Source organism: Tamandua tetradactyla, chromosome 8 (genome assembly GCF_023851605.1).
Source record: "Tamandua tetradactyla isolate mTamTet1 chromosome 8, mTamTet1.pri, whole genome shotgun sequence".
Classification (NCBI taxonomy): Eukaryota; Metazoa; Chordata; class Mammalia; order Pilosa; family Myrmecophagidae; genus Tamandua; species Tamandua tetradactyla.
In genome coordinates this window covers 74,415,797-74,440,470 of record NC_135334.1, presented here as the reverse complement: position 1 = coordinate 74,440,470, position 24,674 = coordinate 74,415,797, and the positions used below count along the sequence as shown (strand labels likewise).

The 24,674-nt window shown below is 38.8% G+C and overlaps 2 protein-coding genes across 5 annotated transcripts in view; one reads left to right on the top strand and one right to left on the bottom strand.

Moving 5' to 3' along the window:
* The window catches only part of XNDC1N (XRCC1 N-terminal domain containing 1, N-terminal like), a 65,217-nt gene extending 52,879 nt beyond the window's left edge, over positions 1–12,338 (bottom strand). The window contains 4 exon segments of the mRNA XM_077113739.1: positions 299–454; positions 1,261–1,402; positions 3,153–3,334; positions 11,622–12,338. Of these exon segments, the coding sequence (XP_076969854.1) occupies positions 299–454; positions 1,261–1,402; positions 3,153–3,197 (343 nt within the window). The 5' untranslated portion in view covers positions 3,198–3,334; positions 11,622–12,338.
* Positions 12,339–12,395: 57 nt separating this feature from the next.
* Positions 12,396–24,674, top strand: part of RNF121 (ring finger protein 121) — a 142,262-nt gene continuing 129,983 nt past the window's right edge. The window contains exon 1 of one of the 4 annotated variants that reach the window (XM_077113707.1): positions 12,396–12,509. In XM_077113707.1, the coding sequence (XP_076969822.1) occupies positions 12,447–12,509 (63 nt within the window). In that variant the 5' untranslated portion in view covers positions 12,396–12,446. The remainder of the gene's footprint in view (positions 12,510–24,674) is intronic. The other 3 variants (XM_077113705.1, XM_077113709.1, XM_077113706.1) reach the window with 3 other exon arrangements.

The window sequence follows — 24,674 nt, the reverse complement described above, 5'->3', positions numbered from 1 at the left end:
TATTAAATTCCCCATTTTAAAGCCATTCTGTTTCTGGTATATTGCATTTTGGCAGCTAGCAAACTAACATATACACAGCTACTATGTAGCTCAGCACGCTGAGCTCACACATAATATACCACCTGTTGTTCACTCATCATCAACCCTGTCCCCCCAGATTAACCAAGCCTCTGTATTGGCTCCCTCCCACAACAGACATCCAACAGCACTTCAAGCCCTCTAAAGCACTGAATCTCTCTTATAACACACACAACACACCACACACACTTTTTCTCTGCTTTCTGCTTTTACCTCTTACCATCTTTAAACATGCGGACCCCTGAGCGGTTCTTTCCCTGCTTTGAATCAGCTAGGGACATTAGCACAGTTGCAGGGAGCAGGGTGATGAAAGGTCTGTCCAGGGACCAGGAAGAACGACCCACATCAATTTGCAGGAAAGCACAGCCACAGTTACCTGAGGACAAAAAGGTTAAGAGAAGGGTTAGGGTGATGGGGATGACAAGGGCTCCTCTGACTGCAGACAAGGAAATTGGGTGGGAAGAGGATACTCCTGCATTCAAGAGCTAGGTAGAAGTCCAGAAACGTCAAGCAACACGTGGAATTGCAAGGGGAACCAGTAATTGAAGTAGGACGAGACCTCAGCTCACTAAATGACAATGTAAAGTTCCTCCTAGCTAGAAACCTTACCCTAGTGCAAGGTTTTCTTTTCCCTGTCCTCTATCCCTAGCAGGCAGTGTGGATTCTGCTCTGTTACTATCCTCCTAGGGAGCCTAACATCTCTCTGTCCTTGGTCTTGCCAGTCCTTTATAATAAAGAATTCTATGGCCAACTTTATCAATCCATAAACTCTTATCTCCTCCAGTAATCCTTCCCAGGTTAATCCTGCACACATTATCCCACCAGTCAGTGACACTGATATTTAGAGATGTATATAGATTATACTTGTTGGCATGTACAATTATGTCAGTGTCCCATGGTATCACTTAGACTGCTCAGAACAAAGCAGTGCAGGTATGCTGCATAATTTAAGGAGCACAGTTCACGTTGTATTCTTTATGAACGGAGCCCCTGGAGTTCTACAATACCACAGACTTGGCCCAAGCACAAAATCCACATCTCTCTTTCATACCCAGGTAGGACTTATTCCATGAAGGTTGCTCAGCCAGACTGAACTAAGGCATTTTAGTTGAGGAGCTTGGGGAAGAATATGATTCTTGTGCCCTTCCTCAAAGCTTCCAAGAACCAAGAGAACTCACTCACCCACATCAATATAGCCAATGGTCACAGCCCTTTCCAACTGTAGCTCCACTTTCAGTTGCCCACTTTTGTCCTGAGGGCAGCTGAGCCAAGGTCTTCTCTGACTGTCTGGATTTAGCAGATTCTCCACAGGATACTTGGGATCCTAAAAAGAGAGAGAAAGAGAAATTAGGAACTCACTATACCTGAGGGAAATGAGGATACCTATGAATGAATGATTCCTGCTCTCCTAAACCTTTCCACATATCCTAACGTGATAGAAAATGTACTAGGATGGGATCTGCAGGAATACAGCTATCATATGCTAAGTGATTTATAGACATCATCTCATTTAATCCTCAGAACAACACTGAGTTGGCTACAATGATTACTTCTCATTTAACAGATGAACAAACTGAGAGGTTAGAGAGGTTCAGGAACTAACCCAAGGCTACCGGCCAAAGTCAGGATTCCAATCCAGGTCTCTGAACACAGAGCTCTTAACACCACACTATACTATTTCTCATTATAATATGCTTTCACAGACATTCACTTTGAAAATAATCCTGAGGTTAAAAAGGCAAATATTTTAATTCTAATTTTACAACTGATGCTTTGAAATGAAATCATTTTTTCATAAGCAATAAATGTGGTATTGAGATAGAAATTCTGAGTTTATTCAAAGTCAGCTGTTTTTAGTTGAATGGTCTTGACCAAACCACTTCCCCTCTCTGGACCTAAGTTTTTCCATCCATCAATAAGTAGAGAGACTAGACTCATGGTTTTCAATCTTTTTTTCTTTCTTTTAAGCAAAACCCCCCTTTCTTTCTAACTAAAATCTTATACTGAAGCATGTATATGTATACACAAACATACTTAAACATATGAGATATTATGGGTTCGGTTCCAGACCATCAAAAAAAGTAAGTATTGCAATATAGTCACATAAAATTTATGCCAACACTATATTGTAGTCTATTAAGTTTGCAATAGCATTGTTTAAAAACCAATGTACATATCTTCATTGTTCCCCTTCCTATCAATTTTAGAAGTAGGCCCTCACAGAGTACAGTTTGAAAGCTTACTAGACGATATCTGATATTCTCTAGCATTTTATAAGGCTAAAAGTCTATGAACAAAACCATCTAGGCTGACCACTCAGGTAAGGAGGATAAGGGTAAATTAAATTTCATTTCTTCTAGAATTGGAGTTAACACTCTTAATTGGGGGCAGTATCACCTTTCTAAGGTTTTCTGAAATTGGGCCGGGGTGTGTTTTTGACTGTTACGAGTTGGAAATAATATTGCTGTTATGGGTTGAGGACCAGGGATGCTAAATGTCCTACCATTGCAAATGATATTGCTACAAAATGCATATTCATTCTACCCCAAATGCCAATGGCACTACCTGAGAAAGACTAGGGTAATAGGAAGGGAGGAGATAAATGATAAAGCAGTAACAGCAGAGGAAAGGATGGGAAGTCCCTAACAGGTACAACATTGGATCAGGCCTGGGGCCTAGGGTCAGATATATCTGGCTGTAAATGGGAAGAGGCTGAATTTTTCTTGATGGTGACGGTGATATCTTCATAGTCAAGGAAGTCCTGACTGCTTTAGCGACAAAGCAGCCACACTGTCTTTCTGGGGACCTTAGTGCAAACTTCAGACCTTCAGCTTGGCATTTCTCCAAACTGTAGGCAGAATCTTTATGGCACTTTTTGCTTCATTGTCAACAACTAGGCACACTTTTTTTATGCCTCCTACATTGCTCTGAAAACAATCAGGGGGTAAGATTTCCAAAGAAGGGACAATGTCTCTTCTGTTAGATTGGGAGTTTTCTGAAAAGTGGAACAAAATCTGTATTTTTTTTCCTCACTCCTTTCTAGTCACCAAGAAAAAGCCCGCCTGCTAACATACCTGAGAGGAAAATGACACCACATGGGTGATTTTCACAGGAGCCATGATGGGCCTAGCAGCTGTCCCAAGTACAAGGTAAAAATATTTTCTCCTACAATTTCTGGTAAATCTGTCACCACTTTGACACTGCCTATATTTTGGACCCGTCAGCCTCCAGAAGAGAAAGAATCCTCACGTTACTCCTGAAGAAGAGAACAAAAGAAAAATGAATTACCATGGTTGTTTCTTAGGATAGTTTTTTTTTTCCTTTTAAATATTTTTATTGACACACCTTCACACACGTACATTCCATACATGGTGTACAATCAATGGCTCACAATCTCATCACATAGTTGTGTATTCATCACCATGATTACTTGTCTTTTTTTAATTTATTTAAAAAATATTTTTATTGATAAACATACAACACATTCTTAACATACAAACATTCCATACATGGTGTACTACCAATGGCTCACAATATTATAACATAGTAGTATATTCATCACCATGATCAATTTTAGAACATTTGCATCACTTTAGAAAAAGAAAAAAGACAAAAGAAAAAACTCATACATACCATACCTCTTATCCCTCCCTCATTGACCCCTAGTATTTCCATCTATCCAATATATTTTAACCTTTGTTCCCCCTATTTTTTTCCTATACCCCTTACTACTCCCTTTCATTGATCACTAATATTTCAATCTACTCAATTTGTTTTAACATTTGTTCCCCCTATTTTTTATTTCTTTTTAACCCATATTTTTTACTCATGTGTCCATACTATAGATAAAAGGAGCATCAGACACAAGGTTTTCACAATCATAGTCACATTGCAAAAGCTATATCATCATCATTATACATTCACCTTCAAGAAACATGGCTACTGGAACAGCTCTACAGTTTCAGGCATATCCCTTTAGTCTCTTTAATACACCTTAAACTAAAAAGGGGATATCTATATAATGCATAAGAATAACCTCCAGGATAACCTCTCAACTTTGTTTGAAATCTCTCAGTCACTGACTCATTCCGGGAGTTCTGTTTCACGTTGTTAGAGAGATTCATTCTCTTGGTTGTTATGTCCCACGTAGGGGGGAGGGCAGTGATTAGCCTATCTTTTGCAGGAATAAGTTTCATATGGGCAAACCCCAAGATTGAGGGCTTGGCCTATTGATTTGGTTCTCCCCACTGGTTGCGAGAATCTCTTAGTCACTGAGAGATTTGTCTCATTTCTCTCTTCCCTCTTTTGGTCGAGAAGGTTTTCTCAATCCCTTGATGCTGAATCCCAGCTCATTCTAGGACTTCTGTCCCATACTGCCAGGGAGGTTTACACCCCTGGGAGTCATGTCCCATGTAGAGAGGGGGAGGGCAGTGAGTTTGCTTGCTGTGTTGGTTGACAGAGAGATAGGGCACTTCTGAGCAACAAAAGAGGTTCTCTAGGGGTAACTCTTAGGCCTAATTTCAAGTAGGCTTAGCCTATCCTTTGCAGGGATAGGTTTCATATAAACAAATCCCAAGATTGAGGGCTCGGCCTATTTATTTGGTTGTCCCCCACACCATGATCATTTTTTAGAACATCACTCCAGAAAAGAAATAAAGAAAAAAGAAAAATCTCATACATACCATACCCCTTACTCCTCTCATTGACCGTTAGTATTTCCATCTACCCAATTTATTTTACCCCTTATCCCCACTATTATTTATTTATTTTTTATTCAGATTTTTTTACTCATCTATTCACACCCTGGATGAAAGGGGGATCAGGCACAAAGTCTTCACAATCACACAGTCACACTGTAAAAGTTGTATCTTTATACCATTGTCTTCAAGAATCAAGGCTACTGGAACAAAGCTCAACTTTCAGGTACTTCCCTCCAGCTACTCCAATACACCATAAACTAAAAAGGGCTATCTATATAATGCGTAAGAATAATCTCCAGGATAACCTCTTGACTCTGAAATGTTCAGCCACTGAAACTTTGTCTCATTTCTCTCTTTTCCTTTTTGGTCAAGGCTTTGTCAATCTCTTGATGCCAGGTTCTGACTCATTCTGGGAGTTCTGTTCCATGTTGTTAGGGAGATTCATTCTCTTGGTTGTCATGTCCCACGTAGAGGGAGGGCAGTGATTAGCCTATCTTTTGCAGGAATAAGTTTCATAGGGGCAAACCCCAAGATTGAGGGCTCGGTCTATTGATTTGGTTGTCCCCACTGCTTGTGAGAATATCAGAAATTCTCCAAATGGGAAGTTGAATATTTCCTCCTTTCTCCCCAGTCCCCCAAAGGGACTTTGCAAATATCTCTTTATTCACTGTCCAAATTACTCTGGGATATATCGGGGCATAACACTAACCTGGACAAACCATCAAAATCTCACAACCTATTCAAGATTTCAGGACTGTTTTTTGCAGTAAATTGGTCAGACTGTTACTGAAGAACACCAGGGGACTGGTGGGGGTGGTAGGAAGGGGGAGAAGCTGATGAGATGCTAACAAATGTGAAACAATAGGAACGTAACCAGAGCAACAGAGCAGCAAGTCCAAAATAATATATTAAAGTATTATGGTTGGATTTATATATAAATGAGCTCCTAAGGGCATTGATTGTGCCTTAAATTATTCATCTTTAAAAACCTAGAGCCTGGCACATAGTAAGGATGTTCAGTAAATATCCAACGAAATATATGATACAAGCCTTCTGTTTCCTTTCTTCCCATAGGATGAATCTTCTTAAATTACTTTTATATTACATTATGCATCTACTAGAAATCTTCAATGGCTTGCTAATGTAAGCAAATCCCTTGCTAATACATATTAACTCAGCTGGGCCCCTTAAAGCATGTACAACGTAGATTTCTTTTTCCCATTTCATCTCTTGCTATTCCTCTCATACAGAAAGTACTTTATCGATCATTTATTTATTCAAAAATGCTTACATGGGTTGGACTTTCATTAAACTGTTTTGGAAAAAATTTGTACTTTGACTTTTGTTAAATGTTTTATGGAAAAATTTACAACTTTGCAAAAGCCCACCTATTAGGATAATAGACTGTCATGCATCCATCACCTAGCTTCAACAACTCCTTGACCCAGAGGCATTTTAAAGTTTCTTGAATATCTTGGCTTGGAGGATTCTGAAGTTGCCAATCTCGGATATTTAAATTGGTCGATATTTTGGGGAGGTACCTAGTAGATTCTAGGCACTGGACTAAGTGGTGGGTACACAGTGATGAGTAAGACAAACATATCTTTTTTTTTCCCCATGGAGATCATTGTCTATCACACTGCTTGTAGTTCTCAAAAGATTAGGTTCTTTCAGGCTTTCTCTCCTTATACATTCTATTATTCCTGTGTTGTTGCTGTTTTTCTTTTTGGTGTGTGTAACTGCTTGTTTATGCTGTGTGTTTACCCACTAAGCAGAGAGTTTTTTGAGGATAGATATTTGTCATGTTCATCATCTCCCATACCTCAGAGAGGTGCTGAAAGACAGCAGGCATAAAAAAATTCATTGAAAAGTAGTCTATTAAGCTAATAAAATGCCAATCATAGTTTCAACAGAAGTTTCTGGTAAACATGACAAACTAATTGAATAAACAGTCACAAATTACTAGGAAAATTCTAAAAAGTTAGACCAAAGAAGCAACGAGATAATTCCTTTGAAAACATACCAAACATTACAGTAATTAAAACATACTGTCTATAAAACAAGCAAATAGGTTCCAGAAACAGATCCATATGAATGGGAATTTATAACCTGACAAAATGATTATATAATAAATATTATGAGTCTGTCAGAAAAAGATGAAGTAATAAATGGTTTAGAAAACTGGTTCATAATGTGAATGAAAATAAAAGTAGAACCAGGCTGTCCTAGTTTGCTAGCTGCCTGAATGCAACACACCAGAGACAGACTGGCTTTTAATAAAAGGGGATTTATTTTGTTGGTTCTTCAGAGGAAAGGCAGCTAACTTTCCACTGAGGTTCTTTCTTACATGGAAGGCACAGGATGGTCTCTGCTGGTCTTCTCTCCAGGCCCCTGGGTTCCAACAACTTTCCCTGGGGTGACTTCTTTCTGCATCTCCAAAGGCCTGGGCTGAGCTCGAGTGCTGAGATGAGGAATGCCGAGCTGCTAGGCTGTGCTACATTGTGTTCTCTCATTTAAGCACCAGCCAATTAAGTCAAACCTCACTCATTGCAGCAGGCACGTCTCCTAGCCCACTGCAGATGTAATTAGCAACAGATGAGGTTCAGGTACCATTGGCTTGTGTCCCCAGCGACAGAGCTAGGTATGCTCACCTGGCCAAGCTGACAACTGAATCTAACTAACACATGTCCACCACTTGTCAACTTGGCAACTTCAAGCATCACCTTAAACAGATGCAAAAAATTCTGTTCTTGCTGTGGACCTGTGAATCTCAAAACAAGTTGTCTGGTGCCAAGATGCAAAGGAGGATATTCTCAGGATATAGATTGTCATTTCCATAGGGAGAAATCGGAAGAAACACAGATGTAAAACCTGCAGGGCAAGCGCCGTGGGATCTCAAAGTCTGAAAGTCATTTATCCTTTGGCTTTAGAAAGTGGCAGTCCCACCCCTTCCAAGGGCCTATGCAGTGGCCCGCCTCTTTCCAAATCAACCTCAGGGAACATCGAGGAGACCACGTCTGGGCTCCACTCTCTCCAGGCATCAGGGCCACCCCTGGGCTCTCTGCCATTTCTGGGGCACACGCTCAACCCCTCCACATGGTGGCAGCCAGGCTCTCCCAGTCCCCCAAGGAGCGTGCTACGCCTTTTCCAAGGCCTGAGGCTGCACAACTCTTCCACTGCAATGAGAGGGGAGACTCATCCTCATCCTTCAGGGTAAACTCACGCTCTCCATGTATATGGGTGGGTCCACTCTCCTGGCCGAGGTTTCTTGGCTTCAGACCCGAGCTTCCATGGTTCTTACTCTGCAGACTCCAATTTTTCCCTTTTGTGTCCTCCTTTGCCAAGACTGGCAGTGGTTCCATTTACACCAACAGTCTCTTCAAGCCCTCCAGGACTTCTCCATCATTCTCTTCATGGTTCCTCCAAAATCTTCCCTTTAGCCATCCAAAAACTGTTCCAACATATCTGGTATTTGCAAACCGCAGCAGCACCCCACTCCTGGTACCAAATCTGTTCTAGTTTGCTAGCTGCCGGAATGCAACGCACCAGAGACGGATTGGCTTTTAATAAAAGGGGATTTATTTTGTTGGTTCTTCAGAGGAAAGGCAGCTAACTTTCCACTGAGGTTCTTTCTTACATGGAAGGCACAGGATGGTCTCTGCTGGTCTTCTCTCCAGGCCCCTGGGTTCCAACAACTTTCCCTGGGGTGACTTCTTTCTGCATCTCCAAAGGCCTGTGCTGAGCTGCAAGTGCTGAGATGAGGAATGCCGAGCTGCTAGGCTGTGCTACATTGTGTTCTCTCATTTAAGCACCAGCCAATTAAGTCAAACGTCCTTCACTGCAGCAGGTCCGCCTCCTAGCCAACTGCAGATGTAATTAGCAACAGATGAGGTTCAAGTACCATTGGCTTGTGTCTGCAGCAACAGAACTAGGTATGCTCACCTGGCCAAGTTGACAACTGAATATAACTAATACACAGGCAATACTACTTTTATGTAAATATCCAAAAGAATTGATAGAAGGAACTTGGACAGTTATTTGTACACCAAAGTTATTTGTTCAAAGTAGCATTTCTCACAATGGCCAAAAGCTGAAGGCAACCCAAATATACATTAGCAGATGAATGGATACACAAAATATGGTACACACATACAATGGAAAATTACTCAGTATTAAGTAAGAATGAAATTCTGATACATGCCGCTATACGGATGAATCTTGAAGACATCATGTTGAATGAAATGTCAGACACAAAGGGAGATACTGTATGATTCCATATATATGAATAGCTGTAATACGCAAATTCATAGATTCAGAAAGTAGAGTGCAAGTTGACAGGAATGAGGAGGAAGGAAGAATGGGGAGTTAATGGATAATGGGTATAGGGTTTTTGTTTGGGTGATGAGAAAGTTCTGGTAATGGATGGTGAAGTTAACACAACAGTGTGAGCATGATTAATCTTAATGAATTGTATTCTTGGGAATGGTGAGATGGGAAAGTTTACATAGTAAATATGTTTTCACTACTAAAAAATAAAACAAGAGTGCCTAAAGAGACAATGACAATTAAATTCAATACATGACTCTGGACTGGATCTAATGATGTAGGAGTAAAGGCCCAAAGGACATTATTGGGACATATAAAAAAGTTGGAATACAGACCATAAGCTTTATATCAATGCTAAATTTCCCGAACTTCGTAACTGTACATAAGGTGGTTACATAAGTGAATATCCTTGTTCTTAGGAAACAGACACGGAAGTATTAAGTGATCAAGGAGTATGATGTATACAATCTACTCTCAAATGTTCAGAAAATAGATAGATGGATGGACAGATGATAAATGACATATGGAATGATACAGCAAGTGTAGCAAAATGTTAAAAGTTGATGGAGCTGGGTATGGATGGTGGTGGTGGATATTAGAGTTCTCTGTATGGGTTTTGTATTATTCTTGTAACTGACCTATACGTTTCAAATTAATTCAAAACAAAAAGTTAAAAAAAAAAAGGCAGATTGCTACCTCACAACATATTTTTAAAAATTATATCCAAAAAATTATATCCAGATTATATATCAAAGATGGAAACATGGAAACAAAATTTTAAGATAGCATAAACAAGATTAAAATACAAACGACTAACTGAAAGAAGATATTCGCAACACATATAAATTTGAGGGTAGTATTCAGAAAATAATGTTTAAAACTAGGAATTAGTAAGAAAAGGACAAGCAATACAATATAAAAGTGGGTAGTTTTTATATTTTATAAATATAAAATTCATATTAGATGAAATCAGAATGACCAAAAACCCACATTATATCAGTGTTGAGGGTAATAAGGATATCAAAAATTTTAAAGTCTGACAATATTAAGGATTGGCAATGTTAGCACAACATTGTGAGTGTGATTAATCTTATTCACTTGTATGCTTGAGAGTGGCTGAGATAGGAAAGCTTATGTTGTAAATATGTTTTCACAACTAAAAAACAAAACAAGAGTGCCTAAGGTGGGGAAATGTGCTTCCCTGTAAACACCTGATAGTAGTATAACTGGAGCAACTTCTTTAGAGGGGAATTTGGCAGTGTATAATAAAACTGAAAATGTACAAACCCTTTGACACAGCAATTCCATTTCTAGGTATATACTCTAAAGCATCATTGCTGAATAGAAATATAATGTGGCCACACATGCAATTTTTAATTTCCTTGGAGCCACATTGTTAAAACTGAAAAGAAACAGGTAAAATTAATTTTAATAAAATATTTCATTTAACTCAGTATGTTCAAAATATTTTCATTTCAACATAAATAAAAATTATTAATGACATATTTCACATTCCTTTTTTTTTGGTACTAAGTCTTTGAAATTTGGTGAGTATTTTAAACTTTCAGTACATCTCAATTCTGACTTGCCAATTTTAAGAGTGCAACAGCTATCAGTGGCTGAGAGCCAAAGTGTTTGAATAGCACAGCTCTAGAGAGACTCATAAGTGCACAAAAAGAAAAGTAAAATGTTTTTAACAGAAAAAAGTATAAACTCTAAAGCCTTTCAATTGAGGAATGGATAAATGCAATCTTATATATCATACAATAAAATATTATATAACAATTAAATGAATACATTAGATATAAATATACATAAACATGTAAAGGCCTCAAAAATAATCATAAGTGCAAGAATTAAGTTACAGAATAATACATAGAAAAGTGCACTTATGTTCATTAAAAAAACGAAATGAAACAATACTACTTTTTTTTTTATGGATACACATATACAATTAAAATGGACTGGAAGGATACACAGCCAACTTATAATAGTTTCTTCTGAGGAGAATGAGAGAGTAATGGGCTTGGAAGTAGAAGACACAGATAAATTAAATTTTTATCTGCAATATTGTATCTTTTTAAAAAGGGTTAAGCAAGTAGATCATGGTGTCAATAGTAAATTTGGAATGAAGGGTATATAGTGTTAATAATATTTTCTGTATTAAGCTTGACACAAAAATAATTTTCACTTTAAGTGAATAAGATGCCTGTAGATGTAAACATTACACTGTACCTCCGTCAACAGGGCTCAATATAAAGTCGACTGGCATTCTAGGCGGTCTGCGCAACCAACAGATCATCCTAGCCCTAATTACCTGAATAGATCCAGCCGGCCACACAGGGGGCTACGAACAGGCTTGGAAGGTCCCGAATCCGGAGGCACAAATAACAAGGTGTTGCAAATCAGTTAATAGGATATGGGGGTGGGGGAGGGGTTCCCATGTGAATAATAAGTATAGGAAAAGGGGTAAGGATAGAAAATTGAGGACGCGGGATGTGGTGTTGAAAAAGGTACCGAGATGTGTGAAGCGGATCCTTTGGCCTGAGACCTTTTGGGGGCCGTGGAAGTCCCGCAAAGGTCGTCAGGTCTCAGCTTCCAGATCTTGAGCCGCTCAGCGATTTCTAGAACTCCTTGGAACCGGATGCTCTGCTCACCACCTTGTCCTGTCAGCCATTCCCCATCTCATCAACCAACCTCACCGATGCCTCAGATGTTGGAACGCAAATCCATTCTCCCGCCCAATTTGGCGCTCTGACCTCCGCCTTCTGACCCCAAATGCCACGCCTCCGATTCGGGAATTCGTTCCGGGGCATCGAGAAGCCGCTGTTTCTTAGAGTTGACTACCACGAAGTAAAGGAAAGTGCCGGTGCTGGTAGAATAGATCTGTGTGTATAATATATTTCCCTTACTACAACGCTCCTGTCGAGAGAGCGGGATTTAAACTTCCGGGTTACATTCAATTCATGCTGGGAAATGTAGTCTCTAACCTCCACGCCTTGGTCCGCGGAACCTAGAGTGAGGGAGTGTCGCTAAAGTTGTTCGATTAGCGCCCCTTCGCTTTTGCTTTAAAAAGGGGGGAATTGGTGAAATATACAAGGCAAATTTCTCATTTTTCAAAATTTCCCTGTCTTTCCAAGTCTGGAAGTACACGGGTACAGTCCCTCCTTGACTCTGAGGAGAGTAGCAGGTACATGCTCTCTTACTCTCAGACCCTTCTAGGTTTGCCTTGTCGTCCCGCCCCCTCTACTGAAACCCGCGCCGCCGATTGGCTACGAGCACTTGCGCGTGCGGAAGCAGCTGGCGGGCGCGGGGACTGAGGGGAGGAGGTAAGCTGTGAACATGGCGGCTGTGGTGGAGCTAGAGGTTGGCGGAGGTGTTGCTGGGGAACGAGAGCTGGATGAGGTAAGGAGAATTAAGAGACTAGGAAAGGTGAGACTCAACCCGACACCCGAGGGAAGGAAGCTGAGGTATCGGGGCAGGAGGGTCCTAAGAGAAATGGTCCTCTAAGAGAAAAGGAGCTAACTGGGGGGGCGGGTGCTCGGGGGCCCCAAGGCGGTCATACAAGACTTGCTGTAACCTCAAGGGTGGAGAAGGAGGGCGGGGAGAGAAACCGTAGGGGTGGGCATGTTAAGATGTAGAAATTATTAGCTGGGTCTCCAAGGGTAGGGCTAAAAGGCTGAGAGGTAGCTAGAGAGTATCAGGGACGGAGACTTCTGCTAAAGACCGGGCTTTCACGGTGGAAGAGGGTGCAGTCCAGGCTTGGGGGTGGAAGTTTGAGACGCAGAAAAGGGAAGAGTGCTAATCTAATTATATTATAGCTTTGAATTATTTTTAGGTAGGATCTATTTTATTATTTATCCTTGGAACTGATAATTCAGAATTTTATATATACTGTGTATGTAAAGTTTTAGTCAATGAATGGTCCTCCCCTGAAAAGCCCGCAGTCCAGTGGGAAACAGAAAAGAAGACTAGAGTCATTACATCAGAGGTATAAATGGTGGCACATGGGAGAGGAGAAAATTCATCTTGGACTACTGACAGCTTCTCAGAGAAGTTGAATCTTAAGGATAAATTATTTTCTATCTATTTTTCTCTCCCTTTAGGCTTGTGAGTTCTTGAGGGTATATGTTCCGCTTTATATAGCTAATAGGCATTCAAGGTCTTGAAAGTGGTTCGTGAAGTACTCACTAGGAGGGAAGAGATATTGAGCTTGAAGGGAATGAAAGCACAACACTGAGAGATAGAGTGAGAAGGCGAGAAGGAAAGGGAAAAGATTCAAAGTGGCATCCTTAGCTGGAGATGCTTGTTGTCTTTGCATGTGGCAGGGTATGGAGAAAGATAATATGGAGGTAAAGGAGGAAAGGGAATGATTGTCAGGGATGAAACCAGTGGGCTCTCTGAAGCATCAGAATTTTAGAGGCCCCTAGCCATGTGTGGAATTGGGGGCAGAACTGAGGCTGGACTGAGGCTCATTGAAAAGGAGTAAAACTGTACTTGAGAAGCAAAGAGTGTTGCTTGGTGTTGGTATGTATTATAGAAGTTGATGTACTTACTTGAGATCATTAAGTGGGGGAGGGGACTGGGTAACTAGCATGATCAGAGCAGGGTCACTGAGACAACTTTTTGTTTAGATGATACCTGTTCCTAGGTGGGGAATTTTAAAAACATTTTAGACTGCTACCTCCCAATCAGGAGAGACTAAGGTTATTTAGACACCAGTTGGTTGGTGGGGTGGGACGTTTGCATAAATGACTTTCAAGGCCCGTTCCAGCTCTAAGTTTCTGTGATTATAGTTAGCTGTGGTTCATTGAGATGTGTTTGAAAGCACCCTGGAAAGGGTCTATGCTGTACTGAAGTTATTATGTATAGTTTGTTAGTCTATCAATTCTCCTTTGAGGGCGTCTGATTTCAGTCACATGTATCAGGGTTCCTTGAGATAAAGAGCAAAAATTTTGGCAGAGGAGAAAAGATGTAGGACATTTTTGCTTCTTAACTTTTCTTCCCTCATGCCCCGCCCCCCCCCCCCCATTGTCTTAAGGACTTAAGAGCTTCTATTAGTATAATTTACTTTCTAAAGTGTCATGCATAGAGGTCAATTTTGATGTAACTGCTGGAAATCTTGTTAGTGTTCAATATCTGAGAAAGAATTTAATCTGTTGTCTGGAAGTTCTTTGTGGTCTGGTTCTATTCTTCTTTGTGTGTTTGGGAAAGTAATTGAGAAGCCAAAGCAGTCATCCCTTCAAACTTCAAAAACAGGAGGGATCTTAGTCTTCCTAGACCTTATGTTTGTGTGCAAGTTTCTATTACTATCTCCCAACTGTTTCTTAGCAGCCTTAACTAGTGAAAGAGAAAGTGAAATCCATCAATTTTTAGCATTTAATTATGTGGGTCTAATATGCATCGGAGATTCAAAAAAAAGTAAGACAGGATCTTTACCACTTACAGTCTAGTGGAAAGATATGCAAATATTCCATTACAATATTTAGCAGTTGCTGTGAGGGAGGTGTGTAGCAAGTACAGTGGAAGACAAAAGAGGAGCACCTGAGGCTGCTAAGGGGACGTCAGCGAGGTCTTAATTGTAGAAATGGGTTTGAGCTGAAAAATTAAAAGTTGGGTTTATGAGAAAAAGCATGTGGCATCAGAGTTGCCTACCTGTAGCACTTTTTGCATGGCAGGTAGATTCTGCTGTGGAGCCCAGATTATAAAAGGTAATGGGTAATCTGGCTAAGAACAGGTTGATTCTTTAGAAAGAATGCAGACCTGTGAGTTGTTCTTCAGAATGGCATACCCGTGTTCTCCAATACCAGATACCTTTAGCATGAGGTATTCCATAGTCTGAAATAGTAGCCACCAGTTCATACATGTGCCTTTCTGATTTTTTCTTTTTTTTGTCTCATTTTTACTTTTCTTAGAAGTTGAGAGGTAATTTAGGCTTTGCTAACTCCTCCAAAACTCCTATTTGGAGAGGTGATAGAAGAGAAAGTATAGGGAAAGTGCTACCAATAGAAAAGGCTACTGTTTATTGAATCCTCACCATAAACCATACCTGTTAAAAGCCCTTTGCCATGGTTATCTCACTTATTCCTCACAGAATGCTATGAATTAGATGTGTTAACTCCATTTTATAAATGAGAGACTAAGTCTAAAAAAGTTGAGTAACCTTACTGAATGTAGAGAGGTTAAGTATCTTTCCTAGGATTCCACTGTTTTTGAGTGGGAAAGTGCAGACTGAACCAAGTCTGGCTAACTTCAAAGCTCATGTTATACTGAGCCCCTTGGTTCCATTTCTCCACTGTTTGTCTCTAGGGCGTAAGTAATTAAAAGTGCTGTGATCTTAATTAACTCATATGTAAAAATTGATATAGTTAAGTGGCTGTGACTCAAAAGAGCATTAAAAAATTTTTTTCTAAAGAGCATTTTCATTTCCACAATTGTGAGGTAAATTTTACAGCAGTCCCATTTATGATTAAAGAAGCTGAGGTTTAGGAGATTTGAAACATTCCTAGGGTCTTGTAACTACCAAATGATGATACTAAATTTAATCCCAGGTCTCCAAATACCAAAGTGTTTGTTTTCTCAGTTAAGGACCCATTTACTTAAAGTGAACATCATGCTAAAGTAAACTGCCCCTTTAAGGCATGCATTCCATCTCCAAAACATGAAGCAGCATTTCATTCTTGAGAGGATCAAAATGAGAGTTAACCAAAGAAATAATGGTTTTTCTATACAGGTTCTTTAGTTTACTATTAATTTAATTCTCCTGAACTCCTGGTCTTGAGGAATAATTAGCCCAGTGGTAGTTAGGGAAGTGAAAGATGGGTCTAGCTAGCTCAGGTCAGGTATTAAACAGACTATAATGACCAGCTAAGCTTAATTCTCTCAGCTTGCCAAACCCCATGGTCCTTGAAGATGCTAGGATAAAGCCTTGGTACTGGCTAGGAGGCCCAGAAGCAGACCTATACTCTTGTGCCAGTAAATTCCTCCTTGCAGGGGTGGTTGTCCAACCTCTTAGAGGGATTATAGGCAACCCCTGGGCACAGAGAACTTGCTTGGGATGTAGAGTAGAAAACCACTTTAACACCTAAACAGGGCCAGGCAGCCTTCCCTGTCAGTGTCTGTGAATTCTGGGAGTGTCTACTCCCAGTGGTTGGTCACCTGCCAAAATGATGCAATATCACTCAAATCTGTGAGTGATTTCTAGTTCAAGCCCAAGTTCAAAGCAGGCATCCTAGCCTGCCACTAACTTGAGGTAATATTGCCTCAAATGAGCACTTCACCTTTTCTGGGCCCTGGTTTTTTTTGATGCATGGTCCGGAAGTTGAACCTGGGTGTCTCGCATGAAAGGCGAGCATTCTACCACTGAACCACCCGTGCACCCTTGGGCCTTGTTTTTATTCTTGCTAAAAGAGGAAATTGAACTAGATTGGCGGTTTTCATTCAGTTATGAAACCCTTTATGCAAACAAAATCTTACTGCACTATGCTTAATAAAACCTGGATAGATAATGTGCGATAATTGCCCTCAAGGAGTTCACAGGTAGAGACAGGGATAAATAAGTACAGAAACATGTCACAATTCCCATGTAGAAACGACTTAGCAGAATCCCTAGGATTTCTGAAACTCTGTTTTGGAAACCAAGGAGCTTTCTCTTACTGTTCACTGATTGGGTTACCCTGCTTTAGGCTCCTTCAGCATCTTTCTACTTCCTGAACTTTGCTGGTACTGCCAAATATTATTAGAATTATTCTTTTGACTGTCGTCCTACTAAACTGTACACGTCATGAAAGCAGAGTCTTAGTCCTTGCTCATCATTGTATTCCTTTCACTCAGCATGGTTGGCTGGCGTACAGTAGGCACCCACTAAGTATTTGCTAATTATTAATTTTGAGTAATAGTATTAAGAGCTACCATTTAGTAGCTATAGGTATGTGGTATGCTAGGTCCTCTGCTTAGTGTTACATAATTTTTTTGAATGTTTTTACAGCATGCCAGTAAGAATTGAATTATTGGACTAAATCATGTCTAAAGCTCTTTCTGGCTCTAACATACTGTTTATGTTTCTGATTACTGTCGTGTTTTTGTTGATGCTGTCCTGTCTGCTTAGAAGCCCATTCCTTTCCCTGTGACTTTCCAAATTCCATCTTGTCCTTTAAGGTTCTAGCTCAAGGCTCACTGAGCTTCTAGAACTATTCCAGTCTACACTGATACTTTCTTTCTCTGCCTTTTATAGTTTTCTCTGCATAGGTTTCTTTCATTTGTCAATTAATTCATCTTCTATGTGCCAAACACTACACTATGCTTGATAAAACCTGGGTAGATAAGGTGTGATAATTGTCTTCAAAGAGTTCACAAGTAGATGGAGTGATAAGTAAGTGCAGAAACATGTCACAGTTCCCATGATAGTGCAGAGTAGGGTGCAGTGGCGATGTCAAGGAGTAAGTGGAAATCAGTGTAACATCTGTCCCCAGCTAGATTGGTAAACTTCCAACAGGCAGACTGTTGGAAGAGATGGAAGTTCCCATATCTTGCTTTCTTAAAGTAGTAATCACTGTTTTGTTTTGTTTTTGTTTTGTTCTCTAGTAGATTTCTCCCTGTAGACATTTGATAAATGTTCCTTGTTTCCAGGGGTTTTCTTCTCCAGGGAACCCTGGTTAAAGCCGTCTTAATTAAGGGATCGAAGCATGTGTTACCTAAGTTTAATCTTGGATATCTGACCTTTACCTCTAGATTTTTGTAGGCATGTAAAGTGAGTTGTAGCATGGTATAGCGTTGAAAAAACCCACCAAAATAGTAAACAGTAGACCTAGACTAAGAATAGCAGATTTGTTTTATCTCAGATACAACCAATTGATAATAGATGCATAGAAAGCTGTGTTGAGAAGTAAATTCTGAGGTCAGGGCTATTTAATGTGAGTGCTGAGAGTGAAATAACAAAGAGCAGTATACCAAGTGCTATAACAAGTGTTTTATGAGCATTATTTAATTTACAATAACCTTATGAAGTACTATTATTATCATTATCCCCATTCTACATATGTGGAAACTGAGGCATAGTGAATTTAATTAACTTGCCCAACATTACACAGCCAGGTAAATGACAGGGCAGGGGTTCAAATCCAAGACAATTTCAGAGCCTGTGGTATTTTTTTTAAATTTATTTATTGATTAAAGAAAATTTAACAAATGAAATAAAACATTAACATATATAATCAGTAATTCACAATATCATCACTTAGTTGCATATTCATTATTTCTTAGAACATTTGCATCAATTCAGAAAAAGAAATAGACAGTAGAAAAAGAAATAAAACGAAAACAGAAAAAAAAAAGATTATACCTACCATACCCCTTACCCCTCACTTTCGTTGATCACTAACATATCAAACTAAATTTATTTTAACATTTGTTCCCCCTATTATTTATTTTTATTCCATATGTTCTACTCGTTTGTTGACAAGGTAGATAAAAGGAGCATCAGACACAAGGTTTTCACAATCACACAGTCACATTGTGAAAAGAGCCTGTGGTTTTAACAACTCTGGGCAGTATGAGTACTACATGTTTCCCATCCCTGTTCAATGTTAGGTATTTTCACTAAGTACTTGTTGAACCTCAAGCGGTATTACAGAGGTGTCATGCTTGTCATGCTGTTTTGCAGTATATATTTTTTATATATGTGTCTCTCCCACCCAACTTTGTTCTCCTTGAAAGCCTATTCATCTTTACATCCCTGGGGCATTACATAGAGTATGACTCAATAAATGTATGAATGTTTGAACTCATGAAAATACTCAACCTCTCTATTCTTCACTTCTTCATCTGTGAAATGATAGATTTGAATTAGATTACTTTTGATGTCTCTTACAGCTTTGAAAGTCCTAGATCCTAGTGTTCTACTTTGCTTTAATGCTTCCTACAATTCCTATCAGGTACTCAGTAAATACTGAGTGATTGAATGAGCGAAGGTGTAATTATTATTAATAATCTGTGCTAATAATATTGAGATAGGAGAAGGAAAAATGGTGATGAGGAAGGAGTCAACAAAAAAGGTCTACATACAATCTCCACTAATACAACCTTTGACTTTGAAATGTAGTTAGAGTCTCATACTCTAGTAGAAACCCTCGCTGGTAGACAGTCTTTCCATTTAGTTTCCATTCCAACAACCTTTATTCCCAGCTCAACCTTGCTTTTTCAACTCATTTTTGGTTTAACTTTTGATTTAATGATGCACCTGTGTCAAGAAGGAACTTAAGGTGTTATCTAATTGGTAAAGGGGGATAAGGAGAGAGGGGAAGAAAGGATGAAGAGAAATGTTTGACTTCTTTAAGGCAGGTATTGTATTTTTCATCTTTGTACATTCTTTGTACATTGTCCAGAGTTTGGCACATAGAAGACATCAATGTATTTATTTAGTAAATGAAAATGCTTATAGGTGTAGATTCTTCTCAGGATTAAGAAAGAGTTGACCAAATTACAAAGGTTAACTGATATACTTAATATCTGTTAATGGCAATTACACTTGTTAATAAGTAACACTGCTTATGGAGTGTTTATATTTTTATTTGATGCCATATTGACCTTTAACAAGTGAGTCATAGATACAGAATCGGAGGATCTACTTTCTGTACCCATAGCATCTTGTACATATTTCTATCAGGAAATAAGCTTCTTGAAGGTGTAGAACTGTATCATTTTCATCTCTGTATCCCCAGCATCTATTCTTTTAAAAAAAATCTATATTATTAAAATGACATTCTCATAGACGATGAAGACTGAGGTGGTATAATATAGGAATGCCTAGAGTGTACAATGATAGTAACTAAATGTACAAATTAAAAAATATTTTTATGTGAGGAAGAACAAAGGAATGTCAATATTGCAGGGTGTTGAAAATAGATGGTCATTCATATTTTAAAACTTCAACTTCTGTGTGAGACTAAAGCAAAAATGTTTATTTGGTACAAAATTTATATTTTGACTGGTGCATTTCCTAATATAACTTATATGGACAGGTTAATTGAACACCATAAGTACATGAACCTTGAATAGGGCATAAGATTTTGTAGGTTTATCAAGTGTAATGCCCTGATAAATCCCAGAATGATTTGAACAGTGAATAAAGAAGTATTTGCAAAGTCCCCTTGAGAGAATGGCGGGAAAGGGGGAAAATGCGACTTCCCCATTTGTAGATTCTGATATTCTCACAAGCAGTGGGGACAACCAAAGCAATAGCCCAAGCCCTCAATCTTGGGGTTTGTTCATATGAAACTTATCCCCGCAAAGTATAGGCTATGCCTACTTAAAATTAGGCCTAAGAGTCACCCCCAGAGAACCTCTTTTGTTGCTCAGATGTGATCTCTCTCTGTAAGCCAACTTAGCTTGTGAACTCACTGCCTTCCCTCCTATGTGGGACATGACTCCCAGGGGTGTAAATCTCCCTGGCATTGTGGGGCAGGAATCCTAGAATGAGCTGAGACTCAGCATCAAGGGTTTGAGAAAACCTTCTTGGCCAAAAGGGGAAAGAGAGAAATGAGGCAAAATAAAGTGTCAGTGGCTGAGAGATTTCAAACAGAGTTGAGAGGTTATCCTGGAGATTATTCTTATGCATCGTATAGATATCCCCTTTTTAATTTAAAGTGTATTAGAGAGGCTAAAGGGAAATGCCTGAAACTGTAGAGCTGTATTCCAGTAGCCATGTTTCTTGAAGCTGATTGTATCATAATATAACTTTCGTAATGTGACTGTGTGATTGTGAAAATCTTGTGTCTGAAGCTCCTTTTATCTACAGTGTGAACAGATGAATAAAGCAGATGGATTAAGAATAAATAAATAATAGGGGGAACATGTTAAAATAAATTGAGTAGATTGTAATACTAGTGATCAGTGAAAGGGAGTGGCAAGAGGTATAGAAAAAAAATAAGGGGAATAAAGGCTAAAATATATTGAGTAGATGGAAATGCTAGTGGTCAGTAAGAGGGAGGGATAAGGGGTATGGTTTGTTTGTTTTCTTTTTTCTTTTTATTTCTTTTTCTGGAGTGATGCAAATGTTCTAAGAAATGATCATGGTGATGAATATACAACTATGTGGTGATATTTTGAGTCATTGATTATGTACCAAGAGTGGAATGTTCATATGTTAAAAATGTTCATGTTTGTATGTTCTTATGCTTTTATAATAAAAAATTTTTTAAAAATGACGTCCTCACTATAAAAATACAAATAATAAGGCAAGTAGATAGAAAACTATCACCCATCCCTACTGTAAACAAATTTTCATTGAGCATTTAAAGGTAAAAGTCCTTTTTCTCATTCTTTTTCTTTTACAAAAATTTCCGGTTTTCTTACGCAATTACTCACATCTAATCTTGCATAGTAGCTAGCATAGAGTAGGATTCAAATGTTTTTTGAACTTGAATCTTAAATCTAGTCCACCTGCCCATGTTTAATATCCCCAGTGAATGGTTACCTAGTGGTTATCCTTAAATGACAGGGAGCTTATCATTCATGGTCAGTCTGTTCCTTCTTTGAATACCTCTGCATAATAGTTTCCAAATTGGTCTAGAGTTCTTATCTCTGTAGTTTCAACTTTTTGATCCTCATGGTACCTTTTCCCAGATTCTGCTTCTTTGTATCTTTTACTTTGAAGGTACATGCACTGCCAGAGAATGCCTCCTGGAAGTGTAAGCTCAGTCCATCTGGAGTTGTTTGACCAAAAAGTTTACCCTATGGAAGCCAACCCAATGTAATCTATCTAGTGTCCTTCTTCATCTTTATTTTTTGTTTTCCCTTCTTGAAGTCATTTGTATCTCTTTGTTCCTCAGAGGAAAATTAGTAGGTAAGCAAAAACTCATTAGCTCCTTCTGAAATGCAGATTTCCTGAGGGCATGCTTGGTCATGGCTGTGGGCTTTTGGTCCTGGGCAGCTAGGGAGAAACAGTGAAGAAAGGGAAAACAGAGGACTGGAGGCAAAGAGAATAAGCCCTGCCAAGTTTGTGTTCTCTCTATCTTCCTTTCTCTGTCGAAGTAGGTTGTTATTAATAACTGAATGTACTTTGTTAGTCACAAGCCTCCAGTGACATTTTACTCCCTATTGCCCATAGGATTGAGATTAAACTCTCTAAGCCTGTCATTTAGCACCCTACAGATATCGTCTTAGGCCAGTGATAATGGTAGCATTTTTTTTTAGTGCATATTGTGTGCCAGGTACTATACTAAGCATTTTACATGTGTTAACACTTTTAGTTTTATTTTAATACTATTGTCTTAATTTTCTAGATGAGAAAAACAAAGGCATAGAAAAGCAATTCATTCAGGGTTGCTCAGCTTGTAAGTGGAGCTGGAATTTGAACATGGCTCTGTGACTCCATGATCTTTATTGCTGGTGTAGTCTATGACATGGATTCACTATTTTCGAAGTTCATCATATATTTATTGAGAACTTAATTATACCAGGTACCATATTTGGTCTTGGGGATTTATAAATGCATAAAAAGATTATCTCTGTTTCCAAAGAGTTATGATCTAGTGGGGAGAGGAATCTATCAAGTGATAAATACAATATAGTGTTTTAAATGGAGTTATGTTCAGGATACTACAGATACATGGAAAAAGGAATGCTTAAGCGTATTTGAAAGAGTTAGGAAAGACTTTAGAGTGGAAAGGACATTTGGGGGGATTCTTAAAGGAGGAGTAAAAATTTACCATATGAATAGGAAAGTACAGGCGATCCTTAAAGCATATTTACAAAGCAGTAGAGGCGTGGAATCTCTCTAATCCTTGAGCATACTATTCTTCACTAATAAAACATTTATTGATACCTTCTTGCTTTATGTAAGGACCTGTACTAAACACTTGGGTTGAGAGAAAAGATGCTAAATCATGTTCCTTTCCCTTAAAGAGCCTATAGTTCAGTTAGAAAAATAGTGGCTATGATCATGAAATAAGAACTGCTAAATACCTTATCAGTAGAAAAAACAAAGTGCTGTTGGGGAGTAAATCTCTTTTTGTTGGTATAGTTAGGAAGGACTTTATCTGAGTTGGGCCTTATTAGATGCTTTGACTTTCATTAGAGAGAGGGAAAGTATCATGAATAAAGAATCCAAGTATTTGTGAGAAAGAAGGATGTATTTGACAATCAGCAAGTAAGAGGAGAGTGATAGCTAAATTTAAAAAGTAAGATCATGACCAGCATGAGGTTGATTATGAGTGCCAGAATAAGTTTAGATATGCTTATTGAATCAGTCATCAGTTGTTGAATACAGTATATATATATGCCAGATACCATGGCAGGTGCACAAAGATGAAAACATAGCTCCAGCTCTCAAACGGCTAATAGTCTTGTGGGGAAGACAGACATGGGAACAAATACTTGTAATGTAGTGGAAGTGGTAAGTACTTTGGTGACACAGTAGGCTGGGGGAATCATTAATAGAGAAGATGCTTGAGTTGGTTCTTGAGGATTAAGTTTTACTTTGACAGGTAGAGTCTGTGAGCTAGGGAAGAGTGGTCCAGCAAAATGAAAGATATGCACAGGTCTAGAGGCATTAAGCAGCATGGAATATTCTAGGAAGTGTAAGAAGTTATGTATGCTGAGGATAGGTTGAAAGTAGAGGTATAACAGTGAGTGACTAGGTTAGAGAGGCCTTTTGTAATACCATAAGAAAGTTGGGCTTTGGGGAGCCATTGAAGAGTTTTTGTTTGTTTCTTTGTTTAGCTTTTTATTTTGACATACTTTCAAATTTACAGGACAGTTAGAAAATTATTATCCCATATAGAGAACTCCAACATAAACTTAAATCTACCCAGATAACCAGATACACCAGTTTTAGCATTTTCCCACATTTGTTGTATCATTATATTTATCCATTGTCTGTCTGTTGATCAGTCCATTTTCTGAACATTTAAAGGTAGGTTGTATACATTGTGCTCCTTGAAAACTTGTCACGGCCATGTACATTTCCTAAGAAAAGGATATTCACTAGTGTAACCACCTCAAGTGCTGTCACCACATTCAAGAAATTTAATATTGAAATAAAGCTTACAGTCTATATTCCAATTTTTTCATATGTCCCAATAATGTTCCTATGAGTCTTTTCTCCCTCATTCAGTCCCATCCAGGATCATGTATTGCATTTCCTTGTCTCTTTAAAAAAATTTTTTTTTTAATTTATATATTATATATTCACATACCATGTGTCCTAGTTTGCTGAAGCTGCCGCAGTTGTAATACACTGGAAGTGAAATGACTTTTAAAAAGGAAATTTGTTAAGTTGCAAGTTTACAGTTCTAAGGCCATGAAAATGTCCAAATTAAGGCATCCAGAAAAAGGTACCTTAACTTCAAAGAAAGGGCTGATGAAGTTCAGGGTTTCTCTCTCGGCTGGAAGGGCACAGGAGACATCTCTTAGCTTTCTTTCCTCATTTCATAGAACTTCCCCAAGGGCATTTTCTTTCTGCTGCAATGGTCTCTGGTTGTTTGGATTCTCTTGGTTCTGGTGGCTCTGAAGCTTTTTCCAAAATGGTTCCCTCTTAAAGGCTCCAGTAAGCAATCCCACCTTGAATGGGTA